Here is a 23,587-nt window from a genome sequence, read left to right as displayed (position 1 = left end):
TTAGTATAGTAAAAGTGGTCTCTTTGGGGGAGGCCACACAATAGTGAATAGGTATACAAGTATTATAAAAAAAACACAAAACTTTTAGCATTATATACATGTAATTTGCACAAGGAAAACAGGTAAGCCTATGAACACAGTCTGAAAGTAATTAACAACAAGAATCAGTCAGTGAGACTTTAATACGTTATATTTAATTAACTTTCCACTTATTTTATGACGGCAAAAAATGTGCAGTATAGACATTCACCCTAGAATGCATGGTTGCTAGGAGTAAAACTAACATTAAAATTTATTGGGACCGAGTGCCTGATCATGTATGAGCTAGTAATAATTTTATAGACAGGCTACTGGTAAGTGGGAGGCATATAGATGCAGTATCTATAGATTTCAAAAACATAACAGATGCAGTATAGATGTACTTGGACCTGGAGGTGCTGCACGCATTATTAATAATTTTAAAAACTAGCTGGTTCACGTCGTTGGGCTACAGCTGGGGGGGGAGGGGAAGAAGATAAATATGTACAAAATGAGACATTTTGTTGGCATACTTTGAGAGGTTATAAAATGATTTGGCGGATAGTTCAATTACGAGATATTTTTTCTTGGAACTACACATTATTATAATAAAAATAACTAGTTATACAAGACACAGTATGGCACATAACAATAATATTGACACTAAGATAGTTAAAGTTAACGCACACTTAGAAGTCTCTCTATAATTGCTACGATAATTATTCACAGACTGCACTCAGAAGATTCGAAATGAGAATACACAAAGTCCACTCCGAACTGTTCCCCCACGATATAGTCTCTATAGCGTCCCTGGATAATCGGATCATTTGGTGACTCTATCTCAAGTATCCCTCCACCCTGTCTGTTACCCCCGTACAAACAATACTCCTTCCCTCGTCTGTCCCAAGTCGGAGAGTGAAGAAAGGTCACAAAACGACGAGGGAACGTGTTCGGATAGTTGACAGTCAGGATGTAGGTATCATCTCGTGTGCTGCCATCAGAGAGAGAGCCCAAATAGCGCTCGATGGTGATGGGAACATTCCAAAACTGACCTGTAGAAAAGTAGACAGAAAAAATAAATCAAAGTAGAAACAATAGCATCAAAATACTATAGCATTCAACAAATTAATTCATTGTGTATACAGTGGAACCCGTAATCAATGCAGTGTCAGCAATCTAAAGGATTAAAGGATCTTAAATAAACAGTTTGTACAATAACTCTCAACAAAGTAATAGTTGCCAAAACTTTGTTCTCTAAAGGTACATTTGTATTTTTTTATACTTGTATAAAAACATTCCACTGTTATATCATACGTGATTGAGTGCTATAGAATCGCAAAGAAGCTATGGACGCTCTTTATTCACCACTTACCCAGCAAGCCATGAGCCGATTCTCTGATATTAAGTCCACGAGCAATCACAAAGTGGATCATACTAACATTGACCACGATATCAGGCTCTCCCAGTTCAGGGTATCCCCTCAACTCTGACTGCTCACAAAATACCCACATCACCAAATCAAGGTCTTGGCAATTAGGAGCAGAAATTCGAACACGATTTCGATACAGTCTCACAGATATTCCAGCACTTGTGTAAGTTTCATCGAGCACAGACCCATCGATTGTTGCCTGGCAATTTTCGACACTGACTGCAATATTTCGGCAGATCCCGTCAAGACCAGCTGCTCGAACTGTTATCTCATCAATAATATTGGCGGGTAATTGTGGATCTGCTCGCTGGTAATGTGCATTCACGCTAATACAAGAGTCAGACACGAGATTGAAATATTCATCAGATCGACCGTGGATTTCAAAGCAAAGATTAATAACTTCATTTTCTTCGAGATTGATATTGCTCTGCAGTGCACTTGTGTTGGTGAGGTAGAGAGGTACAGTCATCAGTGGATCTCCAATCACAGAATCATTGACTCGACGAACATTTGTACCTGAGGAGAAAGAGGAAATCAATCAATCAATTGAAAGGGACACTGCATCGTCTTTATATATAAGAACCTCTCATCATCTTTAGACCAATATACAATTACTTATATATGTTCAGAGACTTCACGGTACACTCAAGTAATAATTATAGTATAAGAGATAGCTCACCTATGGAGACACATGTGCCACCTGCTTGCTCAGTCCCCCCAGGGCACAAACACTCAAAGCCACCCAGTGTATTAGAGCAGAACATGGGAGAGGTGCAAAGGTCAGTATCATTCTCGGCAGCTACCGAGCACTCGTCTATATCTGTAGGAGCAACAAATTATGTCCAATGATTCGTAACACAGCTATAAGGCTTTAAAAGCATGGTATAGGTATAGCATATGCATGGCTATTCCTTAGTACATATTTATGTCCAGTATAAACATATCTTTGTACACAGCTGCAACACATAGCTACCCAAACAGCTCCTCTCATCCGTGTCCAACACATATCCTTCCTCACAGACACACTGGAACCCTCCATCAGAGTTACTGCACTCTTGATCACATGGTGACTCAGCACACTCGTCAATATCTGTGTGATAAAGCAGCAGCAGCAAATGTTTATGCATGCATGCATGTTGTTAGTACAAACAAAAAAATTATTATTGTGTCTATAAACTTGGGACAATAGTGAATCCTCATATAAATTTAACCATGCAGCTAAATGTATACGTACTGTACATATACAATCTCTTCAACAATGGATGAATCAGATATAGACATGTACTTGATAATAGCTTCTCACCCGAACAGGTGACATTATCTCTATCCAGTGTGTATCCAAGGTTACAGCTACACACCTCCACACCGAACAATCTCACACAGTTTTGAGAGCATATAGCGTCATTAGAACAAGAAGACTCCGGTAGAACTGAACGAATGTAATTATTGGTTAAAGAAATTCTTTAACCAACAATTAAATTGTGCACGCTACAAAATACAGTCACTGAATAATCTGTCAAGCAACAAATGAATCTATAATTGTACGTATGTATGGCAGTTGCTTATACAAGTAACACCTTGACATGTTGTGTTGTCATTGGTCAATCCAAATCCGTCTGAACAGTCGCATTCGAACCCTCCCTCAAAGTTGTTGCATACTTGATGGCAACCACCATTCAATACACTACACTCATCAACATCTGTGTAAGATTAGTTACTACAAGCAGGTTTCATCACACAATGCAGGCCTGTCATTATATTCAAACAACCAATGTTTATTTAGGTTATACAGTTTGTTAGAAAAGGCTTAATTAGCAGGCAGCTAAAATTCATTATTGGACAAATTCTATTCTGCCCACACATCGTAACGTCGTGTATAGATTGTGGTAATCCACCGTAACAGGTTCGTCAGTTATGTTTAAATTTATTTTCCCTTACCTGTACATGATGTGGTGTCGGCTAGTGTGTAACCTTGGTTACAGGCACATTCGAACCCTCCCTGTACATTCACACAGACATCAGTACAGTTGTGAGCATCCTCCTCACACTCGTTGATATCTATATACATATAGGATAGTAAGATAATCATGATATTATGTATAACACAGCAACTGTACATGTGTATATATTCATAATACGTGCAGCATCTTCAGACAGTAATAACTTGCAATCTGGTGTTCCAATTTCAATATTAGATGATGTGCTAATCACAATAAAATAATCACATGACTTGTATGATTTCTGAGCCCAACTTTCAGCATTTCAATAACTTACCATCACATTTCTGTCCATCTCCGAAATACCCTACTGGACATGGTCCGCACATTGCTCCAACTCCAGGGGCAGGGACATCGACACATGTCACCTCCTCAAAGCATATCACACCAGTGCAGCCATCAGAATCATCAGCACAGAACCTACCATCATAGGCTGCATGAGGAATATGTGGAATTATTAAAGCTGACAGTTTGCATGGTTATTAATTAAAACAATGAAAACACAGAGATACTTGCAAGTCTAAAGCACACACAATTTTAATTACATGTACAAGTGGCAGTTAGATATAGGTGTAAGTACGTACTTACACAAAAAGGCCAGTATTGGATAGTGTATACATGTATATATGTTGGTGCTCTAGGCAATGGTTAAAATTTCTATGTATACAGGCCAAATACAGCATATCAAATTTTCTACTCAGCTAATACAGTGGCTAAAATATCATACCTTCAGGGCAGTCACAGTTGAGTACCAGAGTGCTCCCTACAGTACTTCGTAGTCCATCCACTGTACAGTCACCACCATTGTCACAAGCACAGATCTGCACCTGTACACTCAACACTGACACTGCATTGCGTTCGTCTCTAGCCTCAAATAACAGCGACACATCGACAATCTCAGTTATAGTCCATCGAAATGTAACTTCGGAAAATCCATTCATTGGTGATACTGTAAGAGTTGAGTTGATGGGCAGGCCTCCAATTAATGACACGCTTAAGTTATTGTTGTCGTCTGTTACAGAGAAGACCAACTCGGCTTCTTGTCCCAGGGTGATCACGAGAACAGAGGGACCAGCAATGAGCGGTGGAGTGTTGACTGAGAAGGAGAGGAAAAAGGAAAGTTGATACTTGATACTATACCTATACATGCATGTGTAAGCCGTTAGCTATACTTAGTAAGTTTGGGCAACGTTGCAGTAGACACGAATTGTCAATATTGGACTGAAGATTCTCTAAGGAATGCTCGGTACAGCAAAATACTTTGCTCATAAGGATCGTAATTATACAATACTGAAATGTGGACTACTGTGCCATAAAGCTACCAAATACTTTATAAGCTCAAGTACGACAAAGTAAACACTTTACAATACGCCCACGACTTAACTCTGAACATGTATGATTGTATAGCTGCTCACAAATCCTCATTAACGTACTTGCTTCCTGCCTGTAGTCCACATTGGCTACATTTATGATCATCGTCTCCAGCCCAATACTGATGTCACCAGTCTGGGACGCATCAAATATGCACTGTACACTGTCCCCACAGGCAGTCAACACATTCACACTTGCCGTGGCAACCACCTCGTCCAGAAACTGAGGGATGTGATCAGGGAAAGCAAAGTCCAGTGCAGTATTGCCCTCAGGATATGTAAACACTGAATCATCTGGTCTGATTTGCCCTGTGATAATAACAAAAAAAATCATGTGAAGTATAAGTATGTGAAACTTGTTCTATAGTGGTGGCCCTTGCAGACCAACAGTGGCTGTAATACAGATCGAGGTGGCGTGTTAACGCAGCTATGTGTATCCAAAAACATGCTATGGAAATGTTAGGACCCAGTAACCTGGCTTTATTATATATAGAGGGTAACCTGCTTATTTAACTGTATGAGGTTCCATATAAGTCTACAATAGGCGCAAAAACACACACTTACACGATTGTCCCATTCCATGAATCAATCTGTCCGATGAATTCTGAGCAAGCATAGTTCCATTCCGATACGCGAGGTCATCCATTTCAATTCCATTATAATTGCCCATGAGCCCTCGAGTGATATTTCTGAAATCGTCAGGTATTCCGAGTACAAACGAGAGCATCCCCGAAGAGGCGGTGACTGTCACAGAGATACCAATAGGAAAACCACACACTATGACATTTTGGGAATCTCTGGTTATAAAGACATCAGAATTTGGTGAGAAGTATGGTTCTCTTATCGTGGAGACATTGTCAGTAATGTCAGATCCATTGAAAAGAACGACAAACTTATCCGTAGCTGTATCCAGTCGTATCTGTACAATATAGTAAATAGCATTTGTACTTGTTGCACACAATGTATACCTCAACAGGGCTGTTTGGTGAAGCCTCCATTGCGAATGCTACCAGTTGAGTGGCTTTAGAGTTGTTGACAGGATTGGTCCGACCTTGGAGAAGGAACTGGACATCTGATGTGTTAATCTCCAGTAAGCTGTACTCTCCCCATCCATTGAATGTGTAGCCGGCACCATCCAGTGTTGTGAAGTGAGGGTCACCCCAAAACCAGGCTGAGAGTAGACAATGCATTCCTATAGAGCTCATTCATACAGCACAATAACACAGCTCACAGGAAAATGAAACATGCAATGATATAATGAGACTGTAAATTTACATTCTTAAGCCTGCATTACAACATTTAATGTGAGTGGTACATGTAAAATGACAATGACTTACCAAACTCTGAGGGTGTATAGCTCAAGCATTCATCAGCCCTGCGCTGGTTGGTGTAAGTTGGGCACATATTGTCCGATTCACTGAAACAACAGCTCCTTTGAAAGTGGTAATCATATTCCATAAAGTCATCACGCTCAGTGTAAGGATGAAATCGTAAAGGAGAACTTGCTTCACTTTGGAATGGAGATCCCAACAGAGCTCCAAGTGATTCCTCACTGAAAAAAGACATCATTTGTAGAACATATAATACATTAATAGCGCGCTCATGTCTACGTGTTAATAATATTGATTTGATTGCGAAAGAACAATATGCGTACATGCATATAATTATGCATATACACTTACCTTGTGCTGTAGCAGCACATATGAACACCTCTATTAGCTCTGAGAGGCCTAAACACTTGCACAAAACAGTTTCTGGAGAGGAATCTATCATCACCAGTGATCTCAGCCAGATAAGCAGCAGCGTGGATATATCTTCGATCTCGGAATGCTTGTTCTACTGAGCACGGACAAGACAGACCTTGTTCCACACGAACACCACGTTCCATAAACTGACTCTCATCTCGATTTCCCATTACCACACATTCAGCAGCTGAGCGTTGTATAGGACTTTCATCTTTCCCAATGAGATAGATCAGGTTGGCCCATTGGACACCTTGAGTCTGGAATTTCAGAGGAATTTGTTTGATATTACTTGATCCACTGAAACGATGGTTTTGAAATGATGGAATATTTAAAGACTCTGTCTTCCTCTGATCAAAGTTGTAGCCAATAACAGAGTACACATCATTACAAATACTGGACCACTTCAATGCTTCGGCATTATAAGTGAACACAGCATATGTTGTTGTAAAATCAGAGATAATTATAGCTTGGTAAGAGTTTTGCTGTACCTGCATGGACAAACATACACATTATACATACTAGGATGCTGACAAGTTTTGCACTCACTTGAACATCACTGCATCGAGTGTATGGTGACACGTTCTCCCAGCTCACAACTATCATCCATTCACCTTTGAACTCATCCAGACTTTGCTGATAAGCAACAAATCTATTAATGCCTTGGTTACTTTGATCAGGACCTTTTTCAAAAATTTGATATTTCACAGCTCCAAGACCTGGATTTGGTTCATGATCATTCCAGAATGGAGCTAAGATGTTTGCCTGTTGAATAAGTGGATTGTCACTGGGGAAATGTTGAGGTCTCCATAACTTGAAAGGTCTTTCACCAATAGAAATGACTCCATTCTCACAGATCTGCATGAGAGAAAACAATAATTGTAGTGTGTAGTTATCTTGTTACCCATATTTAAGTTATTATTTTTGTTACCCATATTTGAGTGACTTTGTCAGGTCCAATAGGAATGGCAAGTACTTTTATCTCTTCACATGAGTCATCACTTAGTTTTATTGCTTCCTCTTTATCTTTGATAAATGGCAAGTAGTCTTCGAATTCAGTTAGATTAGATTCTGCGAAAATAGACTAAAAAGATATACTGAGTTTGAGAGCACATACATACCTGGAGTACAAGTTTTCCCAGTTCCAATAAAGCCAGTATTGCAGGTACAGTTATTACCACCAATAGTGTTAGTGCAGTAAGCATTGACATCACAGACACTAGTACCAATTACTGCACACTCATCTATATCTGCATTTTAAGGTGTTAATAAATACAAGTACAACACACTTGTTACATACCAGTACAGGTTTCATCTCTCCGTTTCTCATAGCCATCATTACAGACACATTCATAACGTCCATTCACACTTATACACTGGGCATTTGGATCGCAAATATTCAAGTTTGGTACGCATTCATCAACACCTGAGGGGGGAGGCATTAGAGAGGTTAGCATGATACTAATCACTTACTTTGTGGAGATGGTATGTACATGCTTGCAGGGTAACCGTAAGATATGTTTAATCTGATATCAAATCCGTACGCGGATATTCCTATTCTGCCTCTGGGGTCTTGGTGTCGTACTGTATGATATGGTCGTCTTAATAAAACAGGCCTCGAGATATACCCACAAATTTCCCCACTGGCACATCGTACAGTTGTCCAGTCCAACACTGCATCTTCGTCAACGAGAATGCCTCCAGGCACAAAATGTTCGGGTGTCACATAGAGATTCACAAAGTTAAAAGGAGATCGATTTGAAGTATGGAACCCTGTGAAAAATTCTCCATATTGTTCAATAGCTGGAATGGTCATCATGTAAGAATTATCATCACTAACTTGAGCAAACTGAATCACCTGCACTGGGTCTGAAGCTTCCAATACACAAAACCGGTCCCTATTACCCTGCTCATCAAGTTTTACATCACTCCATTGACGTTGACCAAGACCAGATACTATATTTTCTGTACGAGTGATACTAGTGTGGGCACATTTAATGGTGACTTTAGATTTCAGTTTTGAAGCCAATATCCGTAGACTCTCTCTATTCTTCAGTCCAAGAAATGACGCTACTAGAAATCTTTTACCCCATAGGTGGGTGGGTAATAACTGTTCGGCTAGGTAGTCACATGTTCCAAAACACTTCTTAGCACTGATAATTGAAAGAGGTTTGTTGCTTGTCACTCTTACGGATTTAAGTGATTCAATCTCATCAATTTGGTGTGTTTGAAGGCGATCCAGGATGAGCGTTGCATTACGTGAGATGTTAACAATAGTGTTGTCTTCAGTTGCAATAAGGTGTAATGAGCTGGGGTAGTTGTATGGTATTGAATAATATTCGTACTCTTTCACATCATCCGTATGCCTTATATTGATTGCTAGATACAAATCTATGAGTGAATAACTTGGATAATAGCTTGGACGGCCAATACTTCGCAAGCCATGAACAGCAACTTTTCCACCAGTTTTTGCTTTTATGTGAATACCTTTCCCTGTATAGGTATTTGGGATGCCATTCCAAAAATAGTTAGAGTTCTGAACATTAGAAACACCATCGAATCGATTTCCTAGAACAAGAAAGGGAACAGTTTGACCATTTGTTGTAACAACAAGAGCTTGCGACCCAGGATTCGAAGTTGCAAATCCGACAATGAATTCATTAGAAAAACTTTCGACAATGCCCCTGACACCTAATATATAAATGTATGACTTGTGAAATCGAAAATAAAGGAATTATAACCTTGAATACAAGCCGGTGGGATTCCTGACCAGGTGAGATCAGCCGTACACTCTCTGAATCGTGTCCTATCAGGAACCAACCCGACATCACACGAGTATATGGCAATGGAGCCAGGGAGAATCTGTCTATCAGTAGGCAACTGTTCAACTTGTCCATTAGCAGGTTTCGGTAAGACTGGACAGTCATCCTTAACTGCAGTTACGAAGTAGTGATTAATGATAAAAACAATACAATCATGCAACTAACCACCATTTCCATCAAACAATGCTATCTCTGCTTGAAATCGGTCAAGGGTAACTCGACGATTATCAGGCACAATCACAGCTTGTATGGTCTCAATACGACCATTTCTGGAGAATAAGTTGCTAGAGAAAGTAACAATAGAGCATGTACGAGTAACTGCAGCAAAAAGTGTCAGCTCCACGGTTTCATCTGTACAGGAATAATGTATGAATAGTGTTGGTGGCCGATATAAGAACGAACACACATTGGGTTTGTAAGTTTATGGGGATCGGTTCATCCAGGCTGATTTTAGTAGCATTGATGCATATTTCCACAGAGTCTTCTGGTTGAGTAATTGAATAGAATGATTTTTCAATCGATACTGTCACTGGATCCACTGCACGTGTATAAATGGTTGATAACATCACATTTACGCACAAGGTGAACCGTTAGCTTACCATTCACATTTACAATTAAAATGTCTGTAGAATGAGAGGTCTGTCCAACTCCACCGCTATGTACAGACCTTACAATGAACTTTTCCACTCCTTCCTCCAAGTTATCGTGGTAAGTGTTGATAATCGTGCATGCTCGATTAGTGTCAGGTGGGAATATAACATCACTTTCCCTGTACACTGCTTCATAGTCCAAGTCAGCTGTATGGAAGAACAAAACCTTATAAACGTTTAATTAAATTGTTGTGCATGAATAATTATTATACCTGTTGCATCATCTATTACTGTAATAGTGGATGAAGTATCACAGTCATATGAAGTGTAGAACTGCACTGTGAAGCTATGGATCCTTTCTGGACTAGTGGTGTTGACCAGACAGACTTCCACACTCTCTCCTTCTCGTACAGTGTAGCTTGGGTACTCAAATTCAACTATGAAGGCTGAAGTATAATTATAATTAATTACCATACAATGAACTTAACAACTCACGGTCATCGTCATTAATATATACAAATCGAGTGCGTGTTGTTCTTGAGTACACTCCAATTCCATTGCCACTTGTTGAAGCTGTTATACGAAAATTTTCTCGGTATTCAGCAATGTTATCATCAATTAATGGAACAGAAAATGGAATCCTGACTCCTCCTATGGATCCATTAGGAAAGGTGAGAGTCAACTGTGTCTCAAGGTAGTCAACATTGCCTGTGAGTGGTAAATATTTCTAAAAGATATACTCTAACAAGCAAGTTACTTATACCTATGGCAGAATTAGAACTGGTTGATATGTTGACAATGAGATCCTCCGTGAGAGTATCAACTCCACTGGCCAGTTGTACATACGTAGTTATTGAGCCGGAACCCTCACTAACACTTCGATATGGAAGCAAAAACAGGTTTTCTGCACAAATTAATCATGACACTGAATTTAGCAAGCTGTAAATCCCCGACATACGTACCTGCACTGCACTCATCGATTGTAACGGTAGTACTATTCTCTCCAATAGTGAATGGCCAATCACCAGCTGAAGCTTCCAGGAGAATAGTTTCACTGTCTTCAGAAACACTGTCGAGTACAGCCCTAATAGTTACTCCTCTATTTAATTCTCCACCAGAAAATTGCTCAAATACAAGCTGACTTGTTGATAATGTGAAGTCATTACCAACTGTAAAAAAAGTCATTTCATTCAGAAACAATTAAAGTAAATTTTACCTGTAGCAGTTCCACCAATTACCCTGACATCCACCAGCACTCTTCTATCAAGGACTCCAGTTGTATCAAGCGTCACAAAAACTGTTCTTTCCTGGTTTTCGCACATAGTGTACGCTGAGCTTTGAAATCTGAAACGAGCCTCTGCATGTAATTTGCAAATAATTATACTCGTACCAAATTATGTATGTAGATGCCTGCATGTACTCCTATCAGTCTGATAACATGTTTACTTAAAACTTAATAGGTGTGCATGGTTGTACATAATGCTAGAAGAACACTAAGAGGAGAAGTAAGCGAACGATTCGAACCACATCGAACATAATGTGAAACACTCTCAAACTGTAATTGCTATACAAACAAAACCACTAATTATACACATACCAACACATTCGCCAGTTTCATAATTCCTAGGATCTCTTGCGAACCCTGGACGACACAGCCCACAAGTTGCTTCTCTAGCCATGGACTGGCACTCTCTTGTGTAAAAACATCCTCCATAGTAGGGAAACAGACACTTGTCTACAATAGGAAATATAGATTACATTAACAGTCTCAACAAAACAATACAGGAAAACATGTATTGTTATAACAATCATTATGATAGGTAGGTGCTAGTTTATGTTCACGGATCCAGAAGCAGCAAAGCTTATGAAAGTATAGTATCCTGTTATTTTACTTTTCCCCTTTCATCTATCAATTTAACTTCAACATAATTATACCAGAGCTTCTCACCTGTGGTTATTAGTACACAGTAGGTTTTACATAGGATTGACAGTGCTATTGTATGTGTTTTCATAGTATACCGTATAACTGGAACTTGGGCGGATTTTACCAAAGATCGCTATGCAAATTTAAAACTGTCAAATTGAAGTTATAAAACGTCATATTGCTGTAGTAACCATGCCTGAGACGCCAAATTAAAAAATGCCAAGTCAATTCAAATGGCTCGTTCACCAAATGTAATATATACCCGCCAAATTTTCTAGTTGAACATGCATGTAACTATGCACTAGTATATGTCCAGATGCAGGAGTACTATTATTATTACTTGCACAGAGAGGGTGTGTCTCATCATCTCCACCTTCACAGTCGGCCTTGCCATCACACAATTGTACGAGTGTTCGTTACAGTAACATAAAACATGTTAAATAAAACACATCTTTTGAAAATTCATGTAAAAACAACATAAAAATTTCTGTCATTTTAACACTAAAATACGATGATTCATCTCAGTGTTTTTGCTGTGTATGCATGCACAAGTGCATAATAAAAGGCTTACTAGCACAGAGAGGGTGTGTCTCATCATCTCCACCCTCACAGTCGGCCGTGCCATCACACAGTTGTACCAGGTCCAGGATAGTACCACTGGAACACAGAAATCCAGGCTCCACTTTGCCATCGTCAGTAGCCTTGCGACCAGTGAGACTACCATCACCTGTAACAATATTACGCAATATGAATGTTTCATAACTATACTTGCATGTAATCACAATCAATGTCATGCACATACATTTAATTTAATTTATTTGCCTGAGGCTAAAGTTTGACATGCGCATCATATATACATGCATATTCCATTAAATCTCACAGTCCAATCCAGTTCCAGTAGTTACCCCTTCATCAGACTCATCAGCACACAGCGTTTTATTGTTGCAAAGTTCATCTCTGGAGAAGCAGTGCCTCACTCCATCTTCTCTCTCACACGATAAGTTATCGGAAAAACCTTCTTCTTCACAAACATTTTCAAAAGCTATTGGAGCTTGGCCCACACAAAGGGCAAACACAGACAGTAAGCAAGCAGCCACTATTACACTGCAATGCTGTCTACCCATGCTTGCTACAATTATAGCAGCTGAATTTGGGTCTGTCTAGCTGCAACCAAAAACAAACCCCAAATTTGTATACTTTTTAGAGCGAAGAGATGAGAGCTGTGAAGCTTACAGTTTGAGCAGCAATAATTATAAAACAATAGCTAGTTGGTGGCCTCTTATATACTGTCAGGGCCACTGCACGCTACTATAAATGGACATGAGCTAAATATATGACTTACAATAAAAGGGTTCAAACCTCAACTATAATGGATCTAATAATAAACATACCCTAATGACATACATCACCGTGCTTGTGCAGAGCAGGTGGTAACCATGCATTAGTACAACATTGTGTAGAAAACAAAAGCGATTTGTTAAACATTGTGCATAATTATTGCAAGGTAGCATAAACTTAAACAAAAGGTGAATTGCACAATAGTGACAAAAAAATGTTGCAGAGCAGCCTTAGTGTGAATGCAAAAGACAAGCACATCATAATGCAGACTCCATGTGACAGAGCAAGCACCCACTATAATTTTTATACAGTGGAACCCCTCTATAACGGACACCTTCGGGGGACAATGTTTTGGCCTTTGTTGAGAGGTTGTTTTGTACACAAACTGTTCATTTGGGACCTGCATGGGTGCCTGGCGTTATATAGCAACTGGCCTAATTTATTTGGAGGTGGTTGTTAATAGAGGTTCCACTGTATATTTCACTGCAATACTGTCTACTCATGCATGCTTGCTATAGCAACTGAACTTCGGCCAGTAAATCTGGTTGCAACCAAAAGCAAATCTGAGAGCAAATAACCTGAGAAGCTCATACATGCAGTTACAGCCCTCATGCAGTATAGCTTAATGAAACTGCGTGGTAAAAGGGTATACAACTATAATGGGTCATATTCAATATGACCTGTCTGTCCATTAGATTTGTGTACACAACAGATGCATACATCTTGTAGAAAACACATTTTTCATTTGCATAAGTACGTACGTAAGCATAAACACATACCGGATTGCTCAAAATATTATTATTAACCGAATTTTATTTTTGAGTATTATTATTATGTTTAAATGACACCCCTCTACAGTAGAGAGGTCCTACAATACCATGCATAAGTAAAAACAAATTTTCGAAGCATAATTTTTAAGATCCCAGGTCAATCTGCGAAAATTAGCTCCAGAAAAATATTATTATTTTGGGGAGTATATAATTATATGAAGCTTATAATTATATATAGGCCTTTAGTGAAGCAGCGTGATAAAAGGGTATAAACCTCGCGACTGTATTACTCTGTAGAGCAGATGGTGACCATCTAATAGTACATTGTGTTAGAAACAAAAGCTAATTTGTAAACATTGTGCATATTGCAAGGTAGCATAACTCTTGTTGTTGCATTTTGAGTGGGCAGATCAAAGGAAACACTGTGCCAATATCTGCCATATGGCACAGGTCAAGCCTTGAACTGTGCCACTATCTAGATACTGGCATAGTATGGCTGAAGTTACCTAAAGCCCACCCTCCACCGAGTAACCTGAAACGGTCCCTTTTATAGTATAACACGTTAAACAGATTCAGTGGTAGGCAGAAAACGATTTTCATGCGTCTGGTGCATTCCACAGCCACCACAAGTAGTTGAAACTAGTTGTCCTATAAAAGGAGTGATGTGTACACGGAAAGGAATGCACAAGGAATGCAGTTGTTACACAGCTCACTTGTGCGCACATTGGCTCAGTAGTGCCTTTGCCCTTGAGGCCTGCGGCCCTCGGGCCTAAACTACAATTAAGGTTGCACAATACATGCACTCAATGTTGGAGAGCAAGTTACGTACATGTAAGCGGTAATTAATGCTTATAGCTGGCCCATGCAGGGAATTTGCCACCCTCTGGACCTCTTTTCCTCTATAGAAACTCGGAATGCTTATAGTCAATGTATAGTAAGTGTTCCTAACATTATAAACAACCTCAAATTGATTTCGATTAACGAGAAAAGGAACATTTCGTTGAATCTGTTGAGTTCATGATTCCAAGGAACAATAATAATGACAAACTTTTAAGAATGCCCTCCTCCACACCTAATAGGTACAAAATGCAGAAATAAAATAAATCACCAATTAAATCTTATACCTTGAATACAAGAATGTGGTGGGATTCCGGACTAAGTGCATGAGATCAACTGCACATGCACTCTCTGAATCGTGCTCCATCAGGAACCAATCCGACGTCACACAAGTATATGGCAATGGAGCCAGAGAAAATCAGTCCATCAGTTAATAACGATAATGATACTGTAAATTACCACAATTCCATAACAATGCTATCTCCGCTTGAAATCTGTCGAAGGTCACTTGACAGAATACAATTACTGGTTGTATGGTTTCAATACGACCATTTCTGGAGAACAGGCTATTTGAATGTGTAGAGTATAATATGTTACGAGTAGCAGAAAATATCAGCTCCACAGTTCGATTTGTACAGCTAGAGAAGATACAACATGCTTTATTTAACACGTTAAGAATCCACTTTTGAGTACCGTGACTGATTCATCCGGATTCCGGCTGCCTCTAGATCTGGTATGCAAACTTCCACAGATTGAGTAATTGACTCTTTAATCGATATATATACTGTCACTGGATCCACTGCATGTAATAATGAACATCATGGTAACCACTGGCATGGTTAGTTTCATATATATACCATGCAATCATTGTCAAGCATAAAACAAAGTTTTTAATACCATATATACTTGTAGCGAATACATGAAGTTCACAGTGACTGCAAGTGCAGTCGTGTATTCTCTCTATCTGGATCCACACTCTCTCCTTCACGTACAGTTTAACTAGAGGGCTCATATTCAACTATGAATGTTGTAAAAATAATACGAAAGTGAATAGCAAACACATTATTTTAAAGTTTGGCCATTATACAGAGATCGTTTTGCTTGCAAACTGTTCATTTGGGACTTGCATGGCTTTTATATCGCTTGCAGTTGGCCTTTATTCAGAGGTAGCCGTTAACGGAGGCTCCACAGTTTAAATGAACACATGCAGACATAATTAACTCTCGATCGTTGTCAATAATATCGAGTGCATAATTATGATGTTCTTATTCCAATTCCATTGCCACTTGTTAAAGTGAACTCTTCGATCCCTTCATGCAGTAATACGATTAATGGGACTGAAAATTATCGCCTTCTGCTTTCATTGGAAAAGGTGACGTACAGTAAACTGTGTCTCATTATAATCAACATTGCATGAATATAGTGTATACTTTTTAAGAGGTAATTACACCAGACTGAAAACTGTATCACAGTAATTCTGCAAGGCATATAGCTACACATACAAAACACTAATAGTCTAAAATATAGTTTCAGTTCTCAACTGGACACACTTGAACACTTAGCACCTGGGTACACTCAGTTAGGCCCTACAGAGAAGAGGGACATTATTTTTTTTACTAACACAACCAAGAGTTAAGCATGTACTAAGGCTGAGGAAAATCAACAGCAATGAATCACTACGTATAGCAGGTAATTTTCATGGGGTAAAAATTTCATTCTACTAGCTCGAACTCTCGAAAACAGGAGGTCAGCTTGCCCACGAAAATAACGAATATTTTACCCCACGAAAATTACCCGCTATATACGGTACTACGACTGATTAATTTTCAGATGACACAACAACACTGCTCATCTTATAAGCCACACCTTAATTGAGCACATGCATGACTAGATCTAGTACTTACTTAAATAAGAACTTACCAAACTCTGAGGGTGTGTAGCTCTTGCATTCGTCGGCTCTGCGCTGGTTGGTGTAAGTTGGGCACATGTTGTCTGATTCACCGAAGCAACAGCTCCTTTGAAAGTGGTAGTCGTATTTCAAATAGTCATCACGCTCAGTGTAGGGATGGAATCGTAATGGAGAACTTGCTTCACTTTGGAATGGTGACCCTAACAGAGCTCCATATGACTCCTCACTGAAAAAGCATATTAATTACACGCCTATAATTATATGCATACATACTCTTTACCTTGTGCTGTAGCAGCACATGTGAACACCTCTATTAGCTCTGAGAGGCCTAAACACTTGTACAAAACAGTTCCTGGAGAGGAATCTTTCGTCACCAGTGATCTCAGCCAGATAAGCAGCAGCGTGGATATATCTTCGATCTTGGAATGCTTGTTCTACTGAGCATGGACACGACAGACCTTGTTCCACACGGACACCACGGTCCATAAACTGACTCTCATCTCGGTTTCCCATTGCCACACATTCAGCTGCTGAACGTTGTATGGGGCTTTCATCCTTACCAATGAGATAGATCAGGTTGGCCCATTGGACACCTTGGGCCTGGAATTTTAGAGAAATTTGTTTGATATTACTTGATCCACTGAAACGATGGTTTTGAAATGATGGAAGATTAAACGAATTCGCGGTCCTCTGATCAAAGTTGTAACCAATAACAGAGTACACATCATCACAAATACTAAACCAGTTCAATGCATTGGCATCATACGTGAATACAGCATATGTTGTTATAAAATCAGAGATAATTATAGCTTGGTAGGAGTTTTGTTCCACCTAGATGTATATAAGAACATATACATTGTAAATAGATACTATAGATAAAATATATATGCTGAACAAATTGTGCACTCACTTGAACATCACTGCATCGAGTGTATGGTGACACATTCTCCCAGCTCACAACTATCATCCATTCACCTCTGAACTCCTTCAGACCTTGCTGATGAGCAACGAATCTATTAATGCCTTGGTTACTTTGATCGGGACCTTTATTAAAAAGTTGATATTTCACAGCTCCAAGACCTGGATTTGGTTCGTGATCATTCCAGAATGGAGCTAAGATGTTTGCCTGTTGAATAAGTGGATTGTCACTGGGGAAACATTGAGGTCTCCACAGATTGAAGGGTCTTTCACCAATAGAAATGACTCCATTCTCACAGATCTGCATCAGAGAAAACAATAATTGCAGTGTGCAGTTATTTCATTACCCATATTTGAGTGACTTCGACAGGTCCAATAGGAATGGCAGGTACTGTAATATTTTGACATGAGTCATCACTTAGTTTTATCGCTTCTTCTTTATCCCTGATGAATGGCAAGTAGTCCTCGAATTCAGTTAAATCCGATTCTGTTCAAAAAACAATATTAAAACTATTCTAGACAGAGCTTGATCGAGAGCACATAATTATACACACCTGGAGTACATGTTCTCCCAGTTCCAATGAAGCCAATATTGCAGGTACAGTTATTCCCACCAATAGTGTTAGTGCAGTAAGCATTGACATCACAGCCACTAGTACCAACTGCACACTCATCAATATCTGCATTCAGAGACAATTTCCTTATTTGTATGGAACCTATACGTCAGTGTTATTTACCGGTGCAGGTTTCATCTCTTCTTTTCTCATAGCCATTATTACAGACACATTCGTAATGTGCATTCACACTTATACATTGGGAATTAGGATTGCAAATATCCAAGTTTGGTACACATTCGTCAACACCTGAGGATTGCATGAGTAACTTGATTAGAAGAAATCACTTTACCTTGTGGAGATGGTATGTACATGCTTGCAGGATAGCCATATGTGCTATTCCGCCCAGTATCAAATCCGTACGCTGATATTCCTATTCTTCCTCTGGGGTCTTGATGCCGTATCGTGTGATAATGTCGTCTTAATAAAACAGGTCTTGAGATATACCCACAAATTTCACCACTAGCGCATCGTACAGTTGTCCAATCCAACACTGCATCTTCATCAACAAGAATCCCTCCACGAACAAAATGCTCAGGTGTCACATAGAGATTCACAAAATTAAAAGAAGAAAATTTTGGAACATAGAAGCCAGTGAAAAATTCTCCATATTGTTCAACAGCTGGAATGGTCATCATGTAAGAATCACCCACACTAACTCGAGCAAACTGAATTATATACACTGGGTTTGTAGCTTCTACTACACAAAACCTGTCCCTAACACCCCCAGGCTGCTCATCAAGTGTTACATCTCTCCACTGACCAAGACGAGAAAAGAGAACTAGTACACGAGGAATGTTACTCCCTGCACACGCAATTGTGACCTGAGTAGGAAATGTTGACGCCAAAATTCGTAGACTCTCTCCGTTTTTCAGTCCAAGAAATGATGCTACTAGGAATCTTCTACCCCATAGGTGAGTGGGCAACAACTGTTCAGCTAGGTAGTCACAAGATTGAACATTAACAAAACCAATATCAGTACAGTTCTTAGCACTGATAACTGAAAGAGGCTTGTTGCTGACAACTCTGATTGATGTAAGCAATTCACTCTCATTAATTTGATGTGTTTTAAGGCGATCTAGCGAGATGGATGAAGATCCAAGGTTAACAATAGTATTGTCTTCAGTAGCAACAAGGTGTAGCAAGCTGGGGTAGTTGTACGGTATAGAATAATACTCATATTCTTTTACATCAGCCGTAGGCCTAACATTGATTGCTAAATATATATCAGATGAATAAAACGGAGAGCCAGTTTTTTGCCAGCAATGAATAGCTACTTTGCCGCCCTCTTTTGCCTTTATGTGAACCTCTTTTCTTCTATAGAAACTCGGAATGCTAGTAAATGTATAATAAGTGTTCCTAACATTATAAGCAATCTCAAATTGATTCCCATTAGCAAGAAAAGGAACATTTCGTTGATCATCTGTTGTAACAATAAGAGATTGTGATGTACTCGAATAAGAGGAAGTAAATCCAACAATGAACTCGTTAGACAAACTTTCAATCAAGCCCTCCACACCTGATAGTTACGAAATTGAATAAATTCAACAACGAAATTGACTAGAGATCTTACCTTGAATACAAGATGGTGGGACTCCTGACCAGGTGAGATCAGCCATACACTCTCTGAATCGTATCCTATCAGGAACCAACCCAACGTCACACGAGTATACGGCAATGGAGCCAGGGAGAATCTGTCCATCAGTGAGCAACTGTTCAACTTGTCCGTCGGCAGGGTCAAGTAAGACTGGACACTCATCCTTAACTGCAATTAATATCAATTCACATTTAACGATACAATGGTCATGTGACTTACCACCACTTCCATCAAACAATACTATCTCCGCTTGAAATCGGTCAAGAGTCACTCGACGATTATCAGATACAATCACAGCTTGTATGGTTTCCATACGACCATTTCTGGAGAATAGGTTGTTTGAAAAAGTAAAAGAAAAGCATATGCGTTTAACAGTAGCAGAAAGCCTTAGGTCCATGGCGGTTTGATCTGTAGGGTAAAACATGAAAATATGGCTGCATGGATGATATAATTATACATTGTGTTAGTAGGTTTAGAGCAATTGTTTCATCAAGGCTGCCTTCAGAAGCAATTATGCATATTTCCACAGAATCTTCAGGTTGAGTAATAGAATAGAATGCCTCTTCAATTGATACTGTCACTGGATCCACTGCATGCGTAATAATTTTTAATCATTTCTCTTAGTCAGATGCATGCACCTACCATTCACATTCACAATAAAGATATCAGTGGTGTGTGGAGAAGACTGAGAGGCCTGTCCAACTCCACTGCTACGTACCGCTGTTACAATGAACTTTTCCACTCCTTCCTCCAAGTTATCGTGGTAAGTGTTGATAATCGTGCATGCTCGATTAGTGTCAGGTGGGAATATGACATCACCTTCCCTGTACACTGCTTCATAGTCCAAGTCAGCTGTATGGAAGAACAAAACCTTATAAACGTTTAATTAAATTGTTGTGCATGTGATAATAATTATCATACCTGTTGCATCATCTATTACTGTAATAGTGGATGAAGTATCACAGTCATATGAAGTGTAGAACTGCACTGTGAAGCTATGGATCCTTTCTGGACTAGTGGTGTTGACCAGACAGACTTCCACACTCGCTCCTTCTCGTACAGTGTAACTTGGGTGCTCAAACTCAACTATGAACCCTGAAATCAGTTGAACAGGGTAAAACTTACAATACACATTTACCAAAATCTAAAACAACACATATGGTCCACAGTCATTCAGAAATCGACTGAATTAACAACTCACGATCGTTGTCTCTAATGAATAAACTTCGAGTGTATGATGATCGTGAGTATATCCCAATTCCATTTCCGCCTGCTGAAGCTCTAATAACGAAACTTTCTCGTCGTTCAGCAATGTTATCATCAATTAAGGAGATTAAAAATGGAATCCTATCTCCTCCTCGGCTTCCGCTAGGAAAGGTGAGAGTCAACTGTGTCTCTTGATAGTCAATGTTGCCTGTGAATAGTGAAAGGTGTTATCAGTATACAATAAGTATAGATGAGACTTGTGATATACTTCTTACCTATCGCAGATCCAGAGCTGGTGGATATGTTAATTATGAGATCCTCTGTCAGAATACCAACTCCACTGGCCAATTGTACATTTGTCGTTAAGAAACCAGCACTTTCAAAAGCACTTGAATATTGTACAGTGAACAGGTTTTCTGTACGGTCACAATTAAATTAGCAATTTTTATCATTTCTAAAATAATTAGCAGTATAATTTCATCAAGCCTACCTGCCCTAGAAGAGCACTCATTGATTGTAACACGAGTACTAGTAGTGAGCGACTTATCATCAGATGAAGCTTCTAAGATAAGAGTTTCACTGCCTTCAGAAACACTGTCGAGTACAGCCCTAATAACTACTCCTCTACTTGTTCCTCCACCAGAAAATCTATCAAATACAAGCTGACTTGTTGAAAATTTGAAGTCATTACCAACTGTGAAAATGGTGAAATCCTTTTATGACTCAGAATAATTGACATATATATACCTCCAGCAGTTCCACCAATTACCCTGACATCAAATACCACTCTCTGATCAAGAACTCCAGTTGTCTCAAGTCTCATATCAACTGCTATTTGCTCATTTTCGCACAGACTGTACCCTGTACGTTCGAAGCTGAAACGAGCCTCTGCATGTGAATAGCAAAACTTTCATACCATGCACAAATTAAAGTAGCTAATAATGATTCCAACCTTATAGTTTACATTTAACATGCAGGTATACGTCAATGTAATGCACATTACAAATTAAGCACATACCAACACATTCGCCAGTTTCATAATTCCTAGGATCTCTTGCGAACCCTGGACGACATAATCCGCAAGTTGCTTCTCTAGCCGTGGAATGGCACTCTCTTGTGTGAAAACATCCTCCATAGTAGGGAAACAGACACTTGTCTGTATAAAAGTTATAAATAGACACTGTTTTGGAAGGTCTATGGGATTTAGAAGCCCAAAGCACTGATTAATTAATATCCCGAGCGTAGCGAAGGTGATACTACAAGTGGCTGAGGGCTTCTGGACACCGACAAAACAATGTCTAGATACTAGTGCACAAACAAAATTACTTTGCTTAACAACGGGATGCTATCACATGTAAGTAAGTTGCATGCAGGTAAGTCACACAATATACCTCCTCTGAGTAACTTTTCTCGTGTACTTTCAATGTAGATTTTAATCTAACATTTATATTGGCAGAGTCTTAACAATTTTATTCTGATACAGTAAAAACACATTCATTACAGTAACATAAAACTTGTTAAATGAAACACATCTTTTGAAATTTCATGTAAAAACAACATAAATTTCTGTCATTTTAACACTAAAATACGATGATGCATCTCAGTGTTTTTGCTGTGTATGCATGCACAAGTGCATAATATACTAGCCAATAAAAGGCTTACTTGCACAGAGAGGGTGTGTCTCATCATCTCCACCCTCACAGTCGGCCATGCCATCACACAGTTGTACCAGGTCCAGGATAGTGCCATTAGAACACAGAAATCCAGGCTCCACTTTGCCATTGTCAGCAGCCTTGCGACCAGTGAGACTACCATCACCTGCAATACAACAAAAGTAATGATTCACTGTAATTTTAATGTAGCTGCAGTAAAATGTATAATTATGCACGACAATGTATACTCTCAATTGCTATAGGCAATGCAGAAATATGAATGTTTTAGCCAATACAAATCTCACAGTCCAATCCAGTTCCAGTGGTTACCCCTTCATCACGTTCATCATCACACAACATTTGATCGTTGCAAAGTTCACTTCTGGGGAAGCTGCAGCGCCTCCTATCCGCTATTGTCTCACACGTTAAGTTATCGGAAAAATCCTCTTCACAGATAGCTATTGGAGCTTGGCCCACACAAAGGGCAAAAACAGACAGTAAGCAAGCAGCCACTATTACACAGCAATGCTGTCTATCCATGCTTGCTATATAGCAGCTGAACTTGGGTCTGTCTAGCTGCAACAAAAAACTTGCAAATTAATTGTACTTCTGATATGAGAACTGTGAAGCTTACAGTTGAGCAGCTACAACTATATATAACACAGTGCCCTATTGCATGGTGGCTTTATACTGCTCTCAAACTAGCTGCACACTACCATAAATGGACATGAGACACACAGCGGTAAAAGGTACAAACTGAAGATACCCTAATGTGTATAGATAACCACCATTATACATTATGTAGAAACAAAAGCAGTTTGTAAACATTGTGCATATAATTATTATTGCAAGAT

At 39.2% G+C, this 23,587-nt stretch overlaps 2 protein-coding genes across 9 annotated transcripts in view; both read right to left on the bottom strand.

Annotated features, from left to right (window-relative positions):
• LOC135334732 (uncharacterized) overlaps positions 1–23,587 on the bottom strand; it is a 40,347-nt gene that overhangs the window by 876 nt on the left and 15,884 nt on the right. The window contains exon 33 of one of the 2 annotated variants that reach the window (XM_064530031.1): positions 16,403–16,423. In XM_064530031.1, the coding sequence (XP_064386101.1) occupies positions 16,403–16,423 (21 nt within the window). Of the gene's footprint in view, positions 1–16,231; positions 16,424–23,587 lie in introns of those variants that run through there. The other variant, XM_064530017.1, reaches the window with a different exon arrangement.
• Positions 583–23,376, bottom strand: LOC135334236 (uncharacterized). Of its 7 annotated transcripts, none has more exons than XM_064529358.1 (31): positions 23,039–23,376; positions 22,744–22,899; positions 22,100–22,237; positions 21,829–21,969; positions 21,572–21,775; positions 21,357–21,497; positions 21,077–21,289; positions 20,797–20,970; positions 20,518–20,727; positions 20,333–20,464; positions 20,095–20,283; positions 19,852–20,043; positions 18,571–19,797; positions 18,402–18,527; positions 18,219–18,344; positions 18,012–18,151; positions 17,657–17,965; positions 17,027–17,577; positions 16,758–16,972; positions 5,783–5,985; positions 5,379–5,733; positions 4,878–5,123; positions 4,172–4,540; positions 3,722–3,877; positions 3,386–3,505; positions 3,025–3,147; positions 2,751–2,876; positions 2,421–2,537; positions 2,127–2,267; positions 1,391–1,963; positions 583–1,070 (listed from the first exon to the last, which is right to left on the bottom strand). In XM_064529358.1, exons 1-31 carry the CDS (start codon positions 23,271–23,273, stop codon positions 742–744), a joined length of 7,677 nt encoding a protein of 2,558 aa, XP_064385428.1. In that variant the 5' UTR covers positions 23,274–23,376; the 3' UTR covers positions 583–741. The 7 variants fall into 7 exon arrangements, with proteins under 7 accessions (XP_064385428.1, XP_064385420.1, XP_064385448.1 ...); XM_064529350.1 differs by lacking the exon at positions 16,758–16,972 and adding an exon at positions 6,152–6,366 and having other exon boundaries at positions 23,039–23,375; XM_064529378.1 differs by lacking the exons at positions 16,758–16,972; positions 17,027–17,577; positions 17,657–17,965; ... (12 more) ...; positions 21,829–21,969; positions 22,100–22,237 and adding exons at positions 6,152–6,366; positions 6,497–7,047; positions 7,106–7,414; ... (12 more) ...; positions 11,185–11,325; positions 11,566–11,703 and having other exon boundaries at positions 23,039–23,374.

The sequence above is a fragment of the Halichondria panicea genome, chromosome 1 (genome assembly GCF_963675165.1).
Source record: "Halichondria panicea chromosome 1, odHalPani1.1, whole genome shotgun sequence".
Lineage (NCBI taxonomy): Eukaryota > Metazoa > Porifera > Demospongiae > Suberitida > Halichondriidae > Halichondria > Halichondria panicea.
The sequence above is the reverse complement of the archived record's forward strand: the minus strand, read 5'-3'. Positions and strand labels throughout refer to the sequence as shown.

What these genes read in the sequence shown, in the direction of transcription:
- LOC135334236 (XM_064529358.1), bottom strand. Translation starts at nt 23,273, where the DNA reads ATGGATAGACAGCATTGCTGTGTAATAGTGGCTGCTTGCTTACTGTCT. An exon ending in GACACACCCTCTCTGTGCAA is followed by an intron (nt 22,238 to 22,743) that starts GTAAGCCTTTTA and finishes ACTTTTATACAG; the next exon opens with ACAAGTGTCTGTTTCCCTAC. An exon ending in GGACTACAGGCAGGAAGCAA is followed by an intron (nt 4,541 to 4,877) that starts GTACGTTAATGA and finishes TCTCCTTCTCAG; the next exon opens with TCAACACTCCACCGCTCATT.